Source organism: Capra hircus, chromosome 6, assembly GCF_001704415.2.
Source record: "Capra hircus breed San Clemente chromosome 6, ASM170441v1, whole genome shotgun sequence".
Lineage (NCBI taxonomy): Eukaryota > Metazoa > Chordata > Mammalia > Artiodactyla > Bovidae > Capra > Capra hircus.
In genome coordinates, this window is record NC_030813.1 from 37,071,723 (window position 1) to 37,095,723 (window position 24,001).

The 24,001-nt window shown below is 38.8% G+C and overlaps 1 protein-coding gene across 8 annotated transcripts in view; it reads left to right on the top strand.

Annotated features, from left to right (window-relative positions):
• ABCG2 (ATP binding cassette subfamily G member 2 (Junior blood group)) overlaps positions 1-24,001 on the top strand; it is a 131,255-nt gene that overhangs the window by 83,958 nt on the left and 23,296 nt on the right. For all 8 annotated transcript variants that reach the window (XM_018049140.1, XM_018049139.1, XM_018049142.1 and 5 more), the window contains 5 exon segments: positions 4,612-4,830; positions 12,005-12,064; positions 12,933-13,047; positions 13,862-14,014; positions 16,662-16,819. In XM_018049140.1, coding sequence (XP_017904629.1) covers positions 4,622-4,830; positions 12,005-12,064; positions 12,933-13,047; positions 13,862-14,014; positions 16,662-16,819 — 695 coding nt within the window. In that variant the 5' untranslated portion in view covers positions 4,612-4,621.

The window sequence follows — 24,001 nt, forward strand, 5'->3', positions numbered from 1 at the left end:
AATCCCATGGACGGAGGAGCCTGGTAGGCTGCAGTCCATAGGGTCGCTAAGAGTCGGGCACGGCTGAGCGACTTCACTTTCAGTTTTCGCTTTCATGCATTGGAGAAGGAAATGGCAACCCACTCCAGTGTTCTTGCCTGGAGAATCCCAGGGACGGTGGAGCCTGGTGGGCTGCCGTCTATGGGGTCGCACAGAGTCGGACACGACTGAAGTGACTTAGCAGCAGCAGCAGTAGCAGCAGCCGTACCTCATTAGTTAGAAAACAACAAGAACAAAGGAAAAGTGACAAAGGTAGGCACAGGTAGAAAAGAGATAGCTGGAAAGGGGGAAAGAATCTCATTATTCAAAGCTGCTCAGTCATGTATGGAAGACTGTTCCAGCTGGTGAAAAGATAATCAGGCCAGTTAACAGAGCAGGCTGGTTCAGGCGAGTTGTATGAAGCCATTTGGTTGCTTCTTTTATTCTTGAAGTCTTTGAAGTGGGTCTCAGATTCAGAAATGATTTAGCACATGCTCTGGAAGCAAGAAAGCAGCAACAAGGTGGGAGTTGATTTTTGTCATAGGGAAATCTAGATGTGGTATATATATATATATATATCTGTAGAGAAAGATTAATGTTTACTTAGAGACAGTTACTTTCAGTGATTCCTCTAAAAACCCAAGATACTGGGATAAACCCAGTATCTGGATAAAACTGATATACTGTATACAGTATACCCAGGATACTGTATAAACTGGAGACTTGAGTACTTTGAGGTGAATATGGTGCTGAGATGTGTGTTTTTAAAATTTTGTAATCATTTCTATAAGTTTTTTGTTTCATCTTAGAGTAATATATTGTTTCATATTGGTGTTAGAAATAAATATGGTTTTTGGTATAATGTGCTTCAGCTGGATGGTGTACCTCAGTTAGGCCTGCTGCTGCTGCTGCTGTTGCTGTCTTGATTTGTGACACATGAATTACTAAGACCCTGTACTAAGCACCTCCTATTCCTAAGCACCTCCTAGCAATGTGAATTACTAACTTAATCCTATCACAGTGAAGACGAACTCAGTATGCACACACTTCTAAAACTGTGATTGTATTTATCAGTTCTCTATCTTGGATGGATGGATGGATTATGGATGATCTTTCTTGGGTACTATAGTTCCAGTTGGTGCCTCTTATTAACAAAAAATCTCACAAAGATTTTGTACTAATGTCTATCTTGAGCCAATGGCCTATTTAAATTCAGGTGGGATATTATTTGATTCTCTTAATGAGCCTTGTGGAGTAGGAAATGACAACCCATTCCAGTATTCTTGACTGGAAAATTCCATGGGCAGAGGAGCCTGGCAGACTACATTCCATGGGTCGCAAAGAGTTGGACAGACTGACCACACACACACACACACACACACACACACACACACACACAGCCTTAGGAGAGTGTTAGAAAGTGTCCTTACACACACACACACACGCACACACTCACACACACACACACACACACACACACACACAGCCTTGGGAGAATGTTAGAAAGTGTCCTTGGAGCCTGAACATCAAATGGTGAATGGCAAGAGAAGCAATTGCTTGTGTCAGGCTAGTATAGTTTGGCTTCTGAAGACATGGGGGATGGCTTAAGAAGTTTACAAAGTCAATAGGCAAGGTCTCTATAGTTATTTGTACCTTGAGCCTTCTCTTTCACTGCTTTCAGAGAGTAGGGCTTTAGCTAATTATTACCATTCATTGTGCTCACAGATTAAAACTAAGCTCTTCTAATTTCCTGGGTGCCAGTCTATAAGTGGTTTCCTACTTTTGCAGTTTCCAAAATGGAATATGTTTTAAATGTGATAATAATAGAGCAGTTTCTGGCTATAGGAACAATTACAGATTATTTTGGTTTGGGGGACGTTCTACTATGGTATGCTCAGGTGTGTGTGGTCTTCTTATGCATATCCTGTCTTGGTGTTCCTAGAGCTCCTTCATTGGAGAAGGAAATGGCAACCCACTCCAGTATTCTTGCCTGGAGAATCCCAGGAACAGAGGAGCCTAGTGGGCTGCTGTCTATGGGGTCGCACAGTCGGACACGACTGAAGTGACTTAGCAGCAGCAGCAGAGCTCCTTCAGTCTGTGGCTTGATACCTTCAGATTTGGAAAATGCTTGGCCAATATTTCCTCAAATACTGATTCTGCTTCATTTTAATTTTCTCTTTTTCAGGTCTCCAGTTACATATATGCCAGATCGTTTTCATCACATCTCATATGTTTCTTAGCTCTTTTATGTAGTTTAAAAAAAAAAAGCGACTTCTTCATTCTCTTTAGTCTGAAGTTTTTTGTTTCTTTTCCATGCTGATAATTTTCATACACTTTTCAATCTGGATGTTTTCTACATGGCAGTCTGTCAGTTCACTAATTCTTTCCCAGTTTGTATCTAAACTGCTATTAAACTAATCTACTGATTTTTTAAAAACTATTGATTAGTTCTTTGGTGATAGTCTATCTTTTCATTTATTTTCTTAGACATATTACTCAGTTATTTTAAGGCAGATGTCTGATGACTCCAACCTGCAATACTTATGGGTCTACTTCTATTTTCTTGTTTTGGAACATTAGGTCTTATTTTTTGGCATGCTTGGTAATTTTTGATTGAAAATTTGGATGATGATAACTTTGGAATAGATTTCAATTTCTTTTAGCAAAATATGAGTGGATCACATTGCTTGAGTAAAGGCTGGTCTGTTTCTAGGTTGCTCATATTTCCAGGTCATAGCCCTACTGGTACGATCTCAAAAACTTGGAGTTTTCAACTGATAAACTCACAGCTCCAAACTTTGTCTCCCTGTTAATGAGCTGCTACTGCTGCTAAGTCACGTCAGTTGTGTCCGACTCTGTGCAACCCCATAGACGGCAGCCCACCAGGCTCCTCCATCCCTGGGATTCTCCAGGCAAGAACACTGGAGTGGCTTAGTATTTCCTTCTTCAATGCATGAAAGTGAAAAGTGAAAGTGAAGTCGCTCATTCGTGTCTGACTCTTAGTGATCCCATGGACTGCAGCCTACCAGGCTCCTCTGTCCATGGGAGTTTCCAGGCAAGAGTACTGAAGTGGGTCGCCAGTGCCTTCTCCGCCTATTGAGAGCTTTTGAGCAGCTTCTTTCTGCCTGGTTTTTCTGGGTTTTGCCCCATGTATGTGTAATTTGCCTCGAGAATGCTGGCATGGAATGCTTCATCTTTTCTCTTTTCCAGAATTTCAGATACTTAAGTCCTGGCTGGTTGGTTGCACCCATCAGAAAACATTCTTCAAAGAGCTGGATCTTGTATTTTGTCTGCTCTACAGTTGTCCTTAGGAGGATGATTGGTTTGGACCAGCTACTCTACTGTAGCCAGAGAGAAAGTTCTTCATTGATTACTTTGATTTTTAAGAATTAAAACTAAATTTATGGAAGTTTCATTTTTCAAAGCTATTGCACAAGCTGTTATGTTCACCTTAAGATCCTTCTCTAAATCCTTATAAAAGGGCCTTTTCTAACTTGTTAAATGAAATATTTTAAACTTCATTTATAAATTTAATACTCACTTGTTGTTTTAAATTCTTTATTTAACTATTGGTTTGATCTTCTCAATCATTTTTATACATAATTCTAAACCCTCCTAGAATGTAAATGTTGCCCATTAAGAAAATGAGTTTATCATTCCAAACAGTTTTGGAGTTTGTCTTCTTAGTTGATTAAAGGAACACAGCAACCAGAGATGTAAAGTCAGGAGCTTTAAATTCAAAGAAATGTCTCTTGTCCCTGACTGCTTGGCCAACCCCTTTTTTGTAAGATCTATGTCATAGACTCAAATAAGAATGGAGTGATGGTGAACATGTAGCCTGTCCCTGATCTTGAGTCATATTATAATACATTTTTTAAGTCAACTCTAACTCCCATTCATCTCTTGCTGCTTCGTGAGTTTTGAGTAATTTTCATACTCTCCCTATTTACTTGTTAGATGTTTAATTGACATCTAATTGGAGTTTATGTAATAAGAGTTGTGTCTGCCTCCCTAATGTAGGTTCCAAGCTTATTATTATTGTTGTGATATGGCCTGTTCATTGGAAATGGAGCTATTTATTGCATTGAAGTTTAAAACTGGACTTGTTTTAAAATTTTAAAAATACATTTAATTGTATCAAATATAGCCAAAATATTTTTACTTAAACATGTTATCAATATAAAACGACCAATAAGGCATTTTACATTAAAATTTTTTTGATCTCTAAAATTTTTAACAAATTGAAATAATTGACATAATATCATTAGTTTCAGGTGTACAACATAATGACATAATATGTGTATATTTTGTGAAGTGATCACCAAAATAAACCTAGTTAATGTCCATCACACACAAAAGTCACACATTTTTTTCTTCTTATGGTGAGGACTTTTAAGATCTCTCTTGGCAACTTTCAAATATACAATACAGTATTATTACCTATAGTCACTGTGCCACATTATATCCCAGGTCTTATTTATTTTATAACTGGAAGTTTGTACCAAAGCAGTTTTGTTTTAAGTGTATTGTTAACTACTGTTTACAGTCTCATTTACCTGGACTATCAACTTATTTTTGCTTTTCCCTCCACAGGAAGGCGGAAATGCTCAAAATGTCTTCCAATAGTTACGAGGTTTCTATCCCAATGTCAAAAAAACCCAACGGCATTCCAGAGACAACCTCTAAGGACCTGCAGACGTTGACTGAAGGAGCTGTGTTAAGTTTTCATGACATCTGCTATCGAGTAAAAGTGAAGACTGGCTTTCTACTTTGTCGGAAAACAATTGAGAAAGAAATACTAGCAAATATCAAGTATGTCCTTGAACTTTTATTTAAGTAGGTTCATTGATATGCAGGTTTTGGCAGGCTTTGCTTATTTCACATAAAGGTGTGCAAGTCTATACAGATATGTAGACACGTGCTTTCATTTCATTTGACTAAACTAGCGGTGAAAGGGTTGGATCACATGTTAAGTATATATAAATATAAGACTATAAACTAAGTCTAAGATATAAACTATATCTTAGCTTAGGTTATGCAGTTGAAGTCCAAAGTGATAAGAGAATTTAGGATCCAACTTAATATTTAATTATAGTTTAGAATCCAGGTTAATACAAATCTTCATTCTCTTCATCCAGCAACTAATGCATTAAATGGTGGTGAAGTGGGCAATAGAGTAGGAAGAAAATGAGCACTTAGTATCTACTGGGTCCCAAGATATCTTTTTCATATATTATAGCCCTTAGGGTTTTACTGTTTTTTCTGAATTCTAGAAAATTTGTGCTGGATTCTTCCTCTCTGTGGAGTAGAAAGGGCATCTGGGTTTGCTTAGATAGCACAGCCTATGTGTTTTGTTAATTTTTTTGTTTAATAGGGGAATAATTATTCCTAGATAAAGCAAACAGCTTTTTCAGGCTTTCCAAGACTGGAGGAATGGTTTATTAAGAACACTTTGGCCAGGTACGGCTATAAACCTGTATGGAATCAGATGCTTCTCACGTTTTCTTAGTGCGTTATATGCGACTGTGGTCTTTTCTATTACTGGCAGCCAACTGCTTCCAGAGGACTAGAAAATGACAAATACAGGAGAGAATTTTGGGATGTGGGTTGGGAAAAAACATCAGGGATCTAAAATTGATTAGGTTGCCAGAAGGCCAGGAGCGGTGTAGAATTAAATAAATTTTTCTCTATGCAATAACACAGATTGTACCACCTTCTTATGTTGAGAAACTCTATGTATCGGGAGAGGAATAATTGATGAAATGCTTTTATCTTTTGCTCCATATCTAGGCTAGCACTGACTGACCCTTCTGTAAAGCTTACTTTTTTTTTTTTTGGTGGAGCATAATAATCAAGAAAAGTGCTGGTCATTTCAGATTTTGTGCTGATAAATGGAAGGTAACAAATGATTGGAATATGTACAGGTTGGTAAAATATACACTGCTCCAGGGTACATTTACCTTGCTTATGCTTTAAAGGTAGTAAATTAGTAACTTGATACACTAAAAGCCTCATCTGCTCAAGGCTTCATAATGTTTTTATGGTTCAGTGGTATGCATTTTAGCAACAGATGAGTTCATTCTACATGCATTCCTAGGTTCATAAAAACTCAGCCAAATCTTGCAATCATTTCAAATTTTACAGTTAAAAGGGTACAAGGTTGTTGTTTTTTTCTTGCTTGCTCACACTACTGGTTTAGGCCGTAGTGTTTTTTATGTTCCCCCTGTCTGCTGGCTTCAACTAAGTAGAGTTTGTGGGATGGGGAAAAGGGTGCTCTCATTTATCTCATTTTTGATTCATGTTTGATGGCACCATCAGCATTCAAAATAGTAACTGTGTTCCAGAAAAGCTGATGAGGATTTTGATTTTTTGTTTTTTCTTTGGACATTTTATAATCTCACCTGTAGAATCAATGTAGATTCTCATTTCCCTCTGGGGGAGAAAATACTAAAATAAAAACTGACTATATGAATTCACTTTGGCTTTTCACTTTCATGCATTGGAGAAGGAAATGGCAACCCACTCCAGTGTTCTTGCCTGGAGAATCCCAGGGATGGCGGAGCCTGGTGGGCTGCCGTCTATGGGGTCGCACAGAGTCGGACACGACTGAAGTGACTTAGTAGTAGTAGTAGTATATGAATTAAAAAAGGTGAGATTTTACTTCCTTATAAAAATCTTCCTGCTTAGTTTTTCTCCATACCCAGCAGCTTAACTTTTTTCTCACGAAAGCTGAACATTTCTAGAAAAAGTGATCCATTCTAGTGGCTGCATGGCTATCTTATCATGTTCAGGAAAATCCATTACACTCTTTGGGAATTTTTTAAATTAATAATTTATTGTGAGATAATGTCAAGTTTAAACCTTGTGGAATATAACCGTCTCACCCAGATTCCCAGCTGTGAATATTTCACTGCATTTGTTCATCACTTTGTTTCTTTATCTACCAATTGTCGCTAATATTTTTCTAAACCACTTGAGAGCAGGCGGTCTGTATGATGCTCCAGTATTCCTAACTCCGCCAGTGTATATTTTCTAGAGATAGTGACCCTCTCTTAGATAAACACAGGTCATTGTCTATAATAAGCTCAGGGGAAGTGTAGGTTCATAATGAATGCAATGATGGGTCTTATGGAGCCTTGGTAAACCATGCTCTTCACACGGTTGACTGACCACCACATCATGTCTCTTCAGTCTCATCCAAGCTGGTTTATTCCTGGCCGGCCCCTTAATCTTGGTCATCTGGTCATGTTAATGTTTCCCAGCCTTCTTTACCATATGTCACCATTTTCCCCTTTGTAAGTGACAAATTTTACAAGATAGATACTGTGACATTATTCCGAAATTCTATTTCTCATTAAACTTCAACCCACTAGCTCTAGCCCCCATTGATGACCCCTGCCTGAATCAGCAGGAACAATCTGTTTTGGTAGTTAATTATTCTATATTTACCAAAGTGTGACTTTCTGTTTTCATCCATCTCTTCTATATGTATTAGTTTGCATTCTAGTAAAAGGAAGAACTTCATTCACCATCTCTTATATTTGTATTTGTATAAATACAGACCCATAGATTTGTATTTTATTCAATAGCATTCAACAGTAGTGCATTATTGTCATTATTTGTCTTGATACTCTTATTGTTCTTGATTTGGTCAGTGAGAAACTTTCATGGTAGGTTCTGTATTTTTTTAACTCATTCTTTTGACATATTCTCATTCTTTGAATATTTTGTTGGTACAGCAAGAGGTTTCAGACTCATTGTGTACTTAACCTGTGTCAGACCTGGAATCAGCTGATGTTCCTTTTTGTGGAGGATAGAAATAATTACACACCAAGGTCTGGGTGCTTGGAATGTTTATCGCTATTAGGGTTTAGACTTCTTATAGCATTTAGACTTCTTAGTAGACAGACCTAGGGAACATATGTATGTTTCAGTATATGCGCATGTGTGCTTATATCTAAAACTTTCTATATCTGTGTATGTAGATTAAAACCCATGACTTCTCATTATTACATTCTCCAATTTTTGTCTAATACTCCAATGTTCTTTCCACATATCCATGTTTGTGAAACGTCATTTCAGAATGTGACAAGCCTGATTCTCATTGTCTTTGAGCTACCTATTGGTTTACTCAATCAATATTCTTATTCTTCAGTATAAGGAGACTCCTGCCCCTTCACCTATTGCCCCTCTTCCTCCCACTTCCCTTTGCAGCCTATGTTCTTGGATACTGGCATTGCTGTACTTCTACCCACTTTCATCACCTTCCTACTGAGAAGGGAAGTGGAAGTGTAATAGAAATAATCGATGTATTTGAACATCAAATAACAAATAGGTAATATAACTAAGTTTTTTCCCAATCAGACTACAGCTATTTTTCATCAACTTTTCCTACTTCTTCTTTTTTAAAAAATATTTATTTATTTGACTGTATTGGGTCTTAGTTGTGTCATGCAGGATCTTTCATTATAATGTGCAGGCTTTCTGGTTGTATGTGGGCTTAGTTGCTCTGCAGCATGTGGGATCTTAGTTCCTCGACCAGGGATTGAACCCACATCCCTTGCATTGCGAAGCAGATTCTTAACCTCTGGACTATCAGGGAAGTCCCTTTCCTACTTCTTGACATTAGTTTTTATTGAAAATATTTATTTTGATTTTCCTATAAGTAATTGTCATTTATGGAAATGTGGAGACTCATTTATTCAACAAATGTCCAATATCTACTGGGTACTTGACATTGTGCAAGATGCTAGTGACAGATGTGTCCTCTGTCCTCAGAAACCTTTTATTCTGATGGGAGACTCAGACAACTAGCGCACCTTACTGTGTCATTCTACTGTAATAGAAGGGTTAGAAGACACTGTGGGTATCACTAACCCTAAATCAGAGGTTCGGAGGTGGGGGGAGAGAAAAGGTGAAAATTGTATATGTGCACACTTATATGTGAGTGTGTGTGTGTGTGTGTGGGTAGAGGGTGGAGAAAGGTCATGTTCCAGGCAATGAGAATGGCATTGACTGCAACCCAAGACCAAAGGATTAACCCATTATCCGCTAAAAAGTAATACATGTGATGTGAATCTTTTAGCTAGGTTTCATTTCATGTATTCAGTATTCAGGTGGTCTACCCATTGTAAACCACTACACTACATGTTTTGGGGGTGGGGGATAAGACAGGATGACATAATTCTTGTTGGCAAGGTTTTACAGTATAGAGAGGGGAACTTTCCTGCATGTAAATACTGTAAAGCAGTACTTAAGGGTGGAGAATCAGTTTTGAGGGATGACAGTAGGGCAGAGGGTAGGGTGGGGAAACAAGGGAATTATAGACCATAGACTACTTTATGGGCCATCCATCTGTGTCGCAACGACTCATCTCTGTTGTAGCATGAAAGCAGCCATAGATAATACGTACATGAATGAGTGTAGCTCTGTTCCAGTAACACTTCATTTATGGAAGCAGAAGACAAGTGACCAGCTGTACTAGAACGTAAATTCCACTCAGGCTAGGACATTTATTCTCAGCTCCGACCTGTGTCCTAGAAGAGTATCTTGTTATACATAGTAGACACTGGATAACTGTGTTGAATGAATGAAGGGAATATTAGCCACTGCTCCACACTGGAACTCTTACAGTTGTGATTGTATGCTATTGTTGTCTCCTGTAATTCTAGGGCTTAGTACCAAAGTAAGCCCAACTCAAGAACCTGTAAAATTCTCTCTTAGAATGTTTATATTCAGTTCAGAATTAATTTATTCAGATTGCTTGATCTTAATTTGAGGAGATATTTTTAAAACCTGGAAAGATTTTCTGACAATTAAATCTTTTTTTTTTTTAAATTTATTTATTTGGCTTCACTGATCTTAGTTGCAGCATGTGAGATCTAGTCCCCGGATCAGGAATTGAACTGCCCCTTGCATTGAGAGCATAGAGTTTTAGCCACTGGACCACCAGGGAAGTCCTAACAATGATGTCTTAATGAATAACAAGCTTATGTCGGGTACATTAAGAGCTATTGATAAATCCATCTTGGAAGTTCACCCAACCATTAGCATGTCTTTTTACATCTGTGGGGAAAGGTACCTGAAAAAATAAGAGATTTTTCTGTTTTACAGTTTGTTCCTGGTTTACCTAACCCATTTATTTGCCAGTGTTTCAGCTGATGAGCAAAGTGAAACATACTTGTCATCCTAGTACCAGCCATTTCACAGTTTTGACGTTGCAAGCTCAAAAGTCAATAAACGCTGAGGTCCTCTTGATTGGAAGCACTGAGGCACATTGTAGAGTTTATCGCTCACAACACTTGTGTAATCAAATAATTTGTTTCTGTGAAAATACGTGGGAATGAAATACCCTTTGGTTTTGGACCTTCCACTTAGAATAGATGCCATTTTCTCTGTGGAATAAATTTTGACTTGCCTACTGATTTCAAAGAGAGATTGGCCTTAGTCATCAGAGTTGTGAAAGGGCTTCACAGGCCTCTTATTTCATTATGTCTTTATAACTGTGGAGGCCTTGCCCTTAATTCTTCTTTCTCCCATTCATCCTCTTTAACCGTTCCACTGGCTACCTATAGGATAAAAGCCAAAATATTTGCCCTCTTCTTGTGATTCAGAACCGTCAACACTACCTTGATTTTTTCCTCCCTCCTGCTTTCTTTCTGAATATTGGCTGGCCTCAAACATCTGCCTTGTTTGGAACATGCTGTGTGTACACCATCTCTATATATACTTAAAGGTCATCTACTGTAGGAAGTGGCATCCACCATTTTTAAAATTGGAGGATAGTTGCTTTACGATGTGGTGGTCTCTGCCATATATCAACACAAATCAGTATAGTTATATATATATATATATATATATACACACACATATATACATACACACACACACACACATGCTGTGCTTAGTCACTCAGTTGTGTCTGACTCTTTGCAACCCCATGGACTGTAGCTGCCATGATACAGTGGGGCATGGGGATGGGGATTCTTCAGGCAAGAATACTGGAGTGGGTTGCTATGCCCTCCTCCAGGGGATCTTGCCAACTCAGGGATCAAACCCAGCTCTCCCACATTGCAGGCAGATTCTTTATCATCTGAGCCACCAGGAAACCCCAAGAATACTGGAGTGGGTAGCCTATATCTTCTCCAGGGGATCTTCTCAACCCAGGGATCGAATCCAGGTCTTCCGCATTGCAGGCAGATTCTTTACCATTTGAGCCACCAGAAAAAAAAAAAAAAAAATATATATATATATATGTATCCCCTCCCACCACTTCTAAACTGAGAAATAAGTATAAATTTCTACTTATACTTTACAAGAAAGAAAATGATATATCTTAAGGGTATATATTTTACTTTTCTAATTTGATTAAGAATTTTGTGAGGGTTTAGAACTGGTGATATTTTCTTTTTAACCCCCTTGAGGTGCTTTATTCCAGCCATTAAATTTTCATTGCAGGTGTACTGCTTCTTTGTCTGACTAGATTTGAGCAATGAAAACACTACTACTGATGATTCTAGAAATCCACTGACATTAATTGTGTAGAAGTTGACAAGGTAGCAAGTCACATGATGTGAAGATAATAATCGTCAAGCATCACTCAAGACTTATTATGCACTTTATTTTACACTGTGAAAGGAGAGTAAGTGTAACAGAGATGCTTCACTGACATCTGTTATGTTAGGGAACTTTGAAAGTTCTTGTGTCCTTTTCTAAAAAATTTAAATGTTGTAGAGAATAAGCAAAAGGAGTTTAGAGGAACCCAAGTCATTTTTATTCTAAGTCCTGACTAGTGATTAACATTCTTTGTAGTATGCTAGATTTTTATTACTCAACAATTCAGTTTCTTTTTCCTTTAAGAGTTGATTTGTGCTATTTTTTCTCCTATCATTTTATCAACCTTCGTTGAGTGTATTAAATACAAACCCTAAATTATAGAACTGGTTTAAAACTGGATAAGTAACTGGATATATTTCTGCATTTACAGTGGAGTCATGAAACCTGGCCTCAATGCCATTCTGGGACCCACAGGTGGAGGCAAATCTTCGTGAGTATAACAGTATAAGTAAGCTTTTTCTTTGTAGTTTTCATGTGTGGTTTTTAAAAAACAGAATTAGAGTCAACATAAATATTATGTTAGTTTCAGGTGTACTAGATAGTGATTTGACATTTGCGTTCATCAAATGATCACCATGATAAGTCAGGCCATCTGTCCCCGTATAAAGTTATTACAGTATTATTGACCCTATCCCTTATACTGTGTGTTACATCCCTGTGGCTTATTTATTTTATGACTGGAGGTTTGTACCTCTCAAATCTCCTTCACTTGTTTCCCACCCCCAGTTTTAAGGTGCTTTTAAAGAACACTTTCGTGTGAGCAGGTGTTTGTTTGTTGAACATTTTCTCCATGTCTGGTTTGGTACTGGTTGCTACGGATAAGGTGCAGTTGTGCTAGCTTGTGATTGCGTCCTGAGGAAGTCTTATTAGGTCAGCTTTACTAATAGGACACTAACAGGACTCGATAAGGTGATTGGCATAGAGCTGTCAGCTATGATTTGAGGTATAGAGTGGAAAAGGAAGGGGATAAAACAAAGTGGGGAGAGGAGCCAACGGCATAGTGAAGGCTTATATCTTAAGCAAAGGATTGCATTGCCTGCCTGGAGACCCCCAAGGTCAGACAATCAAGGGGGCAGTTTGGGTGGTCTGTGCTGGATCAGGTAAGAGAGCTTTGCTTTCATATTTTTTGGCTTTATTATAGCATATAATTTTTAAAAAGAAGGTAAGATTTACAATATATATATATAATTTTAGTTAAATCATATAATTTCTTGATCTGTTAATTTGGATTCAAATTAGCTAAGAGGTAAAGCCTGATTTGGAGGGGGAAAAAAAGCAATAATGTATGTCTTTTATAGGTTGTTAGATATCTTAGCTGCAAGGAAGGATCCACATGGATTATCTGGAGATGTTTTGATCAATGGAGCACCTCGACCTGCCAATTTTAAATGTAACTCAGGTTATGTGGTACAAGTAAGTATTTGTGACTTTGCCTATTAGATTTCTTCTGATTTTTTATATGGGCAAGTGCCTTGGCTGATAGTTGAGTGTGCTTCCAATTGACTACATGACATAATCATAGAAAAAACTTTTCTTTATACTGGCTTTTCATAATATCCTATAAGATTCAGGACAGTATTATATGAAAGAAGAAAGTCTGGAATATGACCCTTGTAAGGGCAGTAGTGTCAACTCTTATTATCATATCATTTCTAAAACACATTACTATTTTACTTTTTTTGCCTTACCATCACGTCTCTCCTTCCCCTAGCTTAGAGCAGTGTTATATAATCCTCGTGTAAAGCATTCTGTAAATGTCTGCCAGTAGTAATCATAATTACCTGTGTTCTCTCTGGGTATACAGGTTAGAAATGAAAATTAATTCATCAGGCTATGCAGCTGTCTGAACATGGAGTTATTGTAATTTGTTTAATTGCAAGTTCATTACTGGGGCTTCCCAGGTGGCACAGCGGTAAACAATCCACCTGCCAATGCAGGAGATGCAAGAGATGTGGGTTCCATTCCTGGGTCAGGAAGACTCCCTGGAGAAGAGAATGGCAACCCACTCCAGTATTTTTGCCTGGCGTATCCCATGGACAGAGGACCCTGGCAGGCTACAGTCCATAGAATTGCAAAGAGTGGGACATGACTGAGCACACAACACACACAAGTTCATTGTTAGCTAGAACTTGGGTATCTTGTTTTTGTGGATAAGTTAGATATACTACAGAGTGATGATATTAGAAAAGACCTCATATATCTTGTTAAAATGCCATTTTTCTTTAAGGATGATGTCGTGATGGGGACTCTGACAGTGAGAGAAAACTTACAGTTCTCAGCAGCCCTTCGGCTTCCAACAACTATGACAAATTACGAAAAAAATGAACGGATTAACAAGGTTATTCAAGAGCTAGGTCTGGATAAAGTGGCAGATTCCAAGGTAATGTGGAAAAAACTGATAATATCATAGTGAGCAAATAGGACCTCACCTGTGTGGATAGTGTAACTTACTCAGAGATTTTCTATAATATGTATGGTCAAGAGTGGCTGCTTTCTGAAGCCATGAGAAAAGTGACTGGTTACCTAACATGAAGATGGAAGTTAACCAGGTTAAAAAAAACTGAAAGTGATTAACTCTTGGGCAGCAAGTGTGGCAGTGCATTCTAGTATGTGGAAGTGTTCTTTGCTATGAACAGGTGACCCTTTCTGTGATTGCAGCTCTTGATCCTGTCCCACCTCTGGTTGGTTGGTTGTCACGTCTCATTCAGTGTCTTCACGCTAACTTTCCTTCTTCCTGTTTTCTTTTCCTCTTGCAATTGTTCTTCTTCTGTTCTTCCATGAGGCTTTCTTCCATTGCTTTTGAGAATTATATTTCTGGAATTCATAAATGGTGAAAATGCAAGGATTCAGTATGTTTCACTTTGCTGTCAGTTGGCTTCCAAAATTATATTCGGTCAAACTAGGGATTTATTTGTAGTTTGTGTAGCTTCCAACTTGTTTTTCTGAAGTCTTTCTTTTGACATTTTTGTCTCCCATTCCTCCCTCCCTCGCTTCCCTTCTCCCTTTCTTCTACCAGTGTCTACTTACAGACTGTTACGTGCTGGTCTATTTTAGGCTTTAGATATAACAGTTGTAGGCAGGAGAGTAAAGTAACTCCTTTTGTGAGTTACGCAAGTTTGGAAAGGAGAATTGAGATAAATGAGTGACCTTTATGGTTGATGACTAGGTATAAAAAGATTTTCTGGAAAACATCTGTATCTTTTGGTGAAGATGAGCTTTTCAGCTTGTGATGGCTCTAGTTTAGTCCCCTTGTGGTAGAGGTAACAAAGAATGGGGATATTTTGCTGGCTGCTGTTTCAGATGATACTTTCTGACATTATTTAATGTAAAGTATATTTTGCTGTATTTTGTTTGGAAAAATAACCCTGAGATGCCACCATGTTCCACTAAATTCATTTTTGGAGGATTGGGTTTCCTTTGTATTAGCTCTGTTTATTTGATAGTGTCTTTCCAATAAGGTATTTATCATTCTTTATCTTTAAGTAAAAGTTCTCTACCAATAGGCAGTCATTACCCATTCCTTGCACGGATTTCCAGGGAAAATAAGCTGAAACAGTTTGTTGACTTAGAATTTATTTATCTAATTAATTGAAATACTTCACTTAATATTTTTAGTTTTTATGAAATTTTAAGCATGACAAATGTAGAGAGAGTAGTCTGATTACTTAGTTGTTACTGAGTCCAAGTTTGTATAGCTCACCATGTGACAGACCAGTAAATTGAGAGATGAATTGTTGGGGCAAAGAAAAGTGACTTTATTTGAAAAGTCAGCAGACTGAGAAAACGGTGGATGAATGTCCCAAAGAGCTATCTTACCCAAATTAGAATCAGACATTTTTTATAATAGAAGAGGAAGAGGGTGTGATTGGTTGTTACAAACTTCTTAATGTCAGAATCTTTTGTTCTTGCAGCTTTCATGTGGATCTGGTCACAATGTTCCTATAAACCTCTAACAAGACAAATGTTATTCTCTGTTATGCAACTTTCTATCTCTGTATGAACGGAAAAAGTCTAATCATTCTGACCTTTAAAGGTCAGATCTTGGAGAATGGGCTATCCTGTACGGGCTATAAGCCACATTCATTCAGATTTCCTCATTTTTCTTGAAAATGTCTGTGACAGGTCAGTTAGAGGATCTGATCATGGGCATGAGTAGCACTTGATTATTATCTTTTTGAAGACTCATAATATAAGAATTGAAGTGATAATATGATTGAACCTGGCTTCATATTGAATCTATTCCTTTAGATCTAACCTGTATAGGCTGTTGCCTGAGCTTAGTCATGCTGGTTCTACATCTTCTACAAAATGATATTGATGACTATTAATATAAGAATGATTTCCTACTTCCTTTCTCCCCCAAAACCTTCCTGGTCCCCCACCACACGGTAACGCTGACTGGTTGAAAAGACCCGGCCAATTGCCCTGTAGAATAGTCTACCTTCCCATGTAGAATAGCCCTATAGAATAGTCCACTCATCCTGTTGCCCTGTAGAATGAGTCAGGACTTCTTTAGTAAGTTAAGGTACAGGAGGGCTCAATTTGGGAAGACTTATGATGATATAAGTGGTGCTAATGTGGAATAATAGAAGGTGAACTTTCCTAGCTACCAAGCCACACTGATGACTTTGTTGGGGATGGGGTGGGGGTATCAGAAGGCTATAAGAAGACTAACAATTATAGATGCTTTCAACTTCTCTGCTCCTATCTTCATCTCTCTTTTTGGTCTGTAATTTCAGACCAAATCTTTTAGTGTTCTAGCTTAACTGTCGTAAAACTAAATGTTTGGCTTGATAAGAAACATATAAAGCATAGGTTTCATATTTTACCAGTTCTGACCTGAACCTCAGTTTACTCTTCAAGTTAAAGAGAAGCCTGCCTCTTCTCCCATATCGTTATTTATTTGCTATTTTGAAAAAACGAGGATTATGTGATGAAGTAACTCTTATAGGGCTGGAACATTTTAGGATCTCAACAAATGATAACGGCAGAGGATGTGATTGTTGATAATGGTATTTGTGTTTTAGGTTGGAACTCAATTTATCCGTGGTGTGTCTGGAGGAGAAAGAAAAAGAACTAGTATTGCAATGGAGCTTATTACTGATCCATCCATCTTGTTCCTGGATGAGCCCACAACTGGCTTAGATTCAAGCACAGCGAATGCTGTCCTTTTGCTTTTGAAGAGGTAAATGCCATGAGAATATTATTCTTTCACTGATCTACTGTGTGGTCACCTGCTACGTACCAGGTATTCTTCTTGGTGCAAGGGATTCATCAGTAAGCACAACAGACAGAAATGTCTTCCCTGGTTGCAGGGAAAGTCAGTTAGCAAATGTAAGTGTTTCATGAAAAATGAGGCAGGCTGAGAGTGTAGCAAAATATGGCTATGGTGGGATAGAGATGCTGTGTTATATATAGAATGATCAGGGAAGACCTCAAAGAGGTCTTGAGCTGGAAGCAGATGAACAAGACCTGGATATATGAGAGTAGAGAGTTCTAGCGGAAGGGACAGCCAGTGGCCCTGAGGCAGAGTGTGCCTCCTGTGTTTGGAACCCAGTAAGCTGCGGAGGGGGGTGGGTGTTAATTATTGATTACTTTGCTCAGGGTGCCTTAGCGTAGTATAACAGACTGGATGGCTCAACGTAGAAATTTAGTTCTTCACATTTTTGGAGTCCAGATGTCCAAGATCAGGCATTCAGCAGAACTGTTTCTTCTGAGGTCCCTCTCCTCAGCTTGTAGATAGCTGTCTTCTCTCTGTGTTTTTACTTCATCTTCCCTCTGTGTATCCATGTCCTAATCTTCTCTTCTTATGAGGACACTGGTCCTGATTGAATGATGACACTCACATGACCTTATTTATCATAACTGCCTGTTTATAGTAAAGAGCCTCTCTGCAAATACAGTTATATTCTGAGGTGCTCCTTAGCACCTCAGTACCTCAACATGAATTTTGAGGACACACAATTCAGTTCATAACAGTTAGAAAAGGACATGAGATGAGTTTGAGTGGTTGGCAGATTATATAGACTATAGGCCACTCTAAAAACTATGGCTTTTAATGTCTAGGTGATGTGGCAAGCTTTCAGAACCGAGGACCGGCAGTTATGTAGAGAAAAGCCTGTATAATTGGTCAGGGGTGAATGGGAGGAATCCAGTGAGGAGGCTGTTTGTATTAGCACTGTTGAGGTATGATGCCAGCTTTGACTAGGATGGTAGTGGGAAGAGACGGGGAAGTGGGTGGGTTCTATCTGTTTGCCAAATAGAGTCAACATGATTAGCTTAGAACTGGTTGTAGGGTGTGATTATTGAGAAAATAACTTCTGAGATTTGGGGCCTGAAAAATGGAAGAACAGAGTAGAGAATGTCATTTACAGAGGGAGAAGGAGGAGAGGGTGGGATGTATGAAGAGAGTAACATGGAAACATATACACTGCCATGTGTGAACCAGGTAGACAATGGGAATTTGCTCTATGATTCAGGGAACTCAAACTGGGGCTCTGTAACAACCTAGAGGGGTGTGATGGAGAGGGAGCTTTAAAGGGAGGGGGCGTAGGTATACCTATGACTGATTCATGTTGATGTTTGGTAGACACCAACACAATATTGTAAAGCAATTATACTTCAAGTAAAAATAAATTCATTAAAAAAAGAATATCATTTATTTTTACAAAGAAGATGGTTATAGGATAAATTTCAAAAGTTTTGGGCATCTTTTTAAAAAAGTTTCAACCTCCCAGAACAGTTACAAGAGTAGTACCAAGTACTACGTTACCACCTTACACACCTCCCCACCGCAGAGTCCACAGCACTGATGATATTGTCACCATCCAGTCCATGAACTCCAGTCCGACTTCCCCAGCTGCCCCAGAAGTGTCTTTTTTTCCCTTTCTGGCTCAGGATTATGTTCAGAAACAACCCCCACTTTTTTTTTTTTTTTTTGGTCTTTTCTAATCCTGAACAGTTCTTTATTCTTTCCCTGCCTCTCACGTCCTCACACATATTTGAGAGTACATTTCATAGGGCGACCCTCAAGTTGTATCCAACCAGTGTTTCCTCACGATCAGACTCACGCCATGAATTCTTGGCAGGGATGCTGCAGAAATGATGCTGTATTCTCAGTGATAACATCAGGCTGTGTGATTCTGACTTCTCCCATCATGGATGATGTTCACCTTCATCAGCTGGTCATGTTGCTGTCTGCTGGCTTTCTCTGCTATGAAATAACTATTTTCCCTTTGTAATTGATTAGTGTTTTATTAGGGGAGATAATCAGATATTAGACCAGTATCCTGTTCCTCATAAAATCTTCCGTACACCAGTTTTAGCCTATATTCACAACTGCCTCTAATCAGCTCTGAGTCTGAGGGTAACCAAGTGGTGATTTTCTTTTTACATCATTCATTCAACATGTATTCATTGGTCTTTTACTATAAAGAAACTTTCTTCCTTCTCTGTTCCTATGTTTACTCATTTTCTCCTTTTATTAAGTGGGTTATAATCTGTTATTCTTACTTATTTTCATGACAAAATTCACCCTGATTTGGCCAATGGGAGCCTCCTCAGGCCGCCTTTTGTGTCGTTTTTACATGTCCCTGTCATTCTTTAAGGATTTCTTTACCTTATGGTCAGCAAGATGTTCCAGGCTCACCTTGTACTTTTCCTGTATCAGATATTTCTTCATGGAGTCCTGGTTCCTCCCAGTTTAGCTATGATTTAAAAACCAACATCTGATTACTTGGTGTGCTCACTGCTATGGGAGTGTCGTTGCTTCTAGACCCACTTAGCAGACAGACCTAGGAAATGTGTATGTGTATGTATGTATAGATAACATAGAAATACATATGTATATTTTATTTGGAAATATATTTACTATAAATATGTTATATGTATGTGTATAATAGTTTGAATATAACTTACATGTATAAGCATATTTGTAATTATTGCACTATTAGTATGTCAGTTCAGTTCAGTCGCTCAGTGTCCAACTCTTTGCGACCCCATGAATCGCAGCACGCCAGGCCTGCCTGTCCATCACCAACTCCCAGAGTTCACTCAGACTCACATCCATCGAGTCAGTGATGCCATCCAGCCATCTCATCCTCTGTTGTCCCCTTTTCCTCCTGCCCCCAATCCCTCCCAGCATCAGAGTCTTTTCCAATGAGTCAACTCTCGCATGAGGAGTCCAAAGTACTGGAGCTTCAGCTTTGGCATCATTCCTTCCAAAGAAATCCCAGGGCTGATCTCCTTCAGAATGGACTGGTTGGATCTCCTTGCAGTCCAAGGGACTCTCAAGAGTCTTCTCCAACACCACAGTTCAAATGCATCAATTCTTCAGCGCTCAGCCTTCTTCACAGTCCAACTCTCACATCCATACATGACTACTGGAAAAACCATAGCCTTGACTAGACAGACCTTAGTTGGCAAAGTAATGTCTCTGCTTTTGAATATGCTGTCTAGGTTGATCATAACTTTTCTTCCAAGGAGTAAGCATCTTTTAATTTCATGGCTGCAGTCACCATCTGCAGTGATTTTGGAGCCCCCCAAAATAAAGTCTGACACTGTTTCTTCTGTTTCCCCATCTATTTCCCATGAAGTGTATATATATATTTTTAAGTGAATTTATATTATTTCCAATCCTGATCTAACACTTGAGTGCTCTTTTTAGCCTTCTGCCTTTCCGTGTTTTTAAATGACTTTTTAGACAATGAGAAACTTGGCTCCCATTATCTCAGTATGTTTCCTTTCTTCCTCAGTAACTAACTTAATTGTTCAATTTAATCAGTTTCCCAGTCACTCTGGTGGTTCCCTATGCTTACCACCTCTGGGACAATTACCGTGACTCCCCATTTTTAAAAAGCTGTTGGACATACCATCTTTATATGGCATGCCCTCCATATCATTACCTATCTTTTTTTAAAGTTTTATTTCTTTATTATATATATATGTATATATTTTGGGGGGGCATGTTGGGTCTTTGTTCCTGTACATGGGGAATTTCTCTAGTTGCAGCAAGTGGTGGCTACTGTTTGTTGCCGTGCACAGGCTTCTCATTGAGGTGGCTTCTCGTTGTGGAGTATGGGCTCTAGAGCACTGGTTCAGTAATTGTGGCACATGGGCTTAGGTGCCTCTCAGCATGTGGGGTCTTTCAGGAGCAGGGATCGAACTTAATGTCCCCTGCTTTGGCGTGTGGATTCTTAACCACTGAACTACCAGGGAAAACCCTACCTTGCTTCTTATGTCCATGCCCTTGTAAGCAAGCCTCTATGCTAGAATAAGAAGAAACGGGAAGATGGAAATGTCTAAGATTTTAGACATTTTAAGTTTGAGATATCAATTGCACATGTAAGTGAAGATGTCAAGTAACAGGTCTGGGATTCAGGTTCAGTTAGAGAATACATCCATGATATTTTTATTATCTGTAATTAATTATATTAACAGTGTTCTTTAGAGAATGACGACTTCAGTTCAGTTCAATCTCTCAGTGATGTCCAACTCTTTGCAACCTCATGGACTGCAGCTCACCAGGCCTCCCTGTCCATCACCAACTCCCGGAGTTTACTTAAACTCATGCCCATTGAGTCGGTGATGCCATCCAACCATCTCATCCTCTGTCATCCACTTCTCCTCCCACCTTCAATCTTTCCCAGCATCAGGGTCTTTTCAAATGAGTCAGCTCTTCACATGAGGTGGCCAGAGTATTGGAGTTTCAGCTTCAACATCAGTTCCAATGAACATTCAGGACTGATTTCCTTTAGGATGGACTGGTTGGATCTCCTTGCAGTCCAAGGGACTCTCAAGAGTCTTCTCCAACACCACAGTTCAAAAGGATCAATTCTTTGGCACTCCGCCTTCTTTATAGTCCAACTCTCACATCCATACATGACTACTGGAAAAACCATAGCCTTGACCTAGATGGACCTTTGTTGGCAAAGTAATGTCTCTGCTTTTTAATATACTGTCTAGGTTGGTCATAACTTTTCTTCCTAGGAGTAAGCGTCTTTTAATTTCATGGCTGCAGTCACCATCTGCAGTGATTTTGGACGGCCCCAAAATAAAGTCTGCCTCTGTTTCCACTGTTTCCCCATCTATCTGCCATGAAGTGATGGGACTGGATCCCATTGTTTTCTTAATGCTGAGCTTTAAGTCAACTTTTTCACTCTCCTCCTTCACTTTCATCAAGAGGCTTTTAGTTCTTCACTTTCTGCCATAAGGGTGGTGTTATCTGCATATCTGAGGTTATTGATATTTCTCCTGGCAATCTTGATTCCAGCTTGTGCTTCATCCAGCCCAGCATTTCACATGATGTACTCTGCATATAAGTTAAATAAGCATGGTGAAAGTATACAGCCTTGATGTATTCCTTTTCCTATTTGGAACCAGTCTGTTGTTCCATGTCCAGTTCTAACTGTTGCTTCCTGACCTGCATATAGGTTTCTCAAGAGGCAGGTCAAGTGGTCTCGTATTCCCATCTCTTTCAGAATTTTCCACAGTTTATTGTGATCCACACAGTCAAAGGCTTTGGCATAGTCAATAAAGCAGAAATAGATGTTTTTCTGGGACTCTCTTGCTTTTTCAATGATCCAGCGGATGTTGGCAATTTGATCTCTGGTTCCTCTGCCTTTTCTAAAACCAGATTGAACAGCTGGAAGTTCACGGTTCGAGTATTGGCTTGAGAGAATTCTCCTGGCTTGGAGAATTTTGAGCATTGCTTTGCTAGTGTGTGAGATGAGTGCAGTTGTGTGGTAGTTTGAGCATTCTTTGGCATTGCCTTTCTTTGGGATTGGAATGAAAACTGACCTTTTCCAGTCCTGTGGCCACTGCTGAGTTTTCCAAATTTGCTGGCATATTGAGTGCAGCATTTTCACAGCATCATCTTATAGGATTTGAAATAGCTCACCTGGAATTCCATCACCTCCACTAGCTTTATTTGTAGTGACACTTCCTAAGGACAACTTGACTTCACATTCCAGGATGTCTGGCTCTAGCTGAGTGATCAGACCATCATGATTATCTGGGTTGTGAAGATCTTTTTTGTACAGTTCTTCTGTGTATTCTTGCCACCTTTTCTTAATATCTTCTGCTTCTGTTAGGTCTATACCATTTCTGTCCTTTATTAAGCCCATCTTTGCATGAAATGTTCCCTTGGTATTTCTGATTTTCTTGAAGAAATCTCTAGTCTTTCCCATTCTATTGTTTCCTCTATTTCTTTGCACTGATCACTGAGGCAGGCTTTCTTATCTCTCCTTGCTATTCTTTGGAACTCTGCATTCAAATGGGTGTATCTTTCCTTTTCTCCTTTGCTTTTTGTTTCTTTTCTTTTCACAGCTATTTGTAAGGCCTCCTCAGACAGCCATTTTGCTTTTTTTTTTTTTTTTTTGCAATGATGACTTGACATAGAATATCATACTGTGTTAGGCTTCATTATGTTTTGGACTAGTTAGCTCACAAGCATCTTTCCTCACATTGGAGAGCTTTAACCTCATCTGTCTAGAGTTCCATTGTGTATACTAATCACTTGGGGTCTTATTAAAGTGCAGATTCTTATTCTAGATCTCTGAATGGGAGGCCAAGGTTCTCCATTTCTAATGGGGGATGGATACTGATACTGATACCTCAGACCACACATGGAGAATAGAGTTCTCACACCAGTCCACCTCCCTGCTGCCACTCCTTTACTGGCCCCTTCCTGTCTACTGACTGATGAGCCAGCTCTGAGTGACAGGATTCATCATGGGCCTATTTTTCATTGCTGTCTTTTCAGCAGTCTCCAGTGCCTGCCTCTGCACATACACCTCAGCTCTGCAATGACACTGAACTACTTGCAGTTTTTGAAGTAGATCGTGTTATGGCACATTTTGTTTGCTGTCTTCCTCCACTTTCTCTCCCTGTCAGTCCCTCTGATACACTACTTACATCATCTTCAGATGGGTTATAGTCTCCTATTTGGCTTACAAGGCACTTTCAGCTACTTTTACTCCTCCTTGTATCAAAACGATTGGTCTTTTTGAGGTAGAACAAACTTGTATCTATGGCTAGCATATAGTACTCAGAAAATGTTTAAATTAATGTGATTCTTCTCATACTACTACTACTAATAGTAGTTTATTGTTTTCAATAATAGTTTTTGAGTGGTGATTTTGGCTTTTCTTTCTTCTATCCATAAGTAGTAGCTCCTGTATGAAGATAGGAATTACTATCTTTTGGCCATGGTATTAGATCAGGGATCAAATCCCAACCTGCCCCTTCTAACTGTGATGCTTTGAACCATTGCTTAGTTCTCTGAGCCTTATCTGTTATATAAAGGTAAAATTATTGGTACTGTTTTGTAACAATATTGTGAGAATTTAGATGAGGTCATCTATAAAAA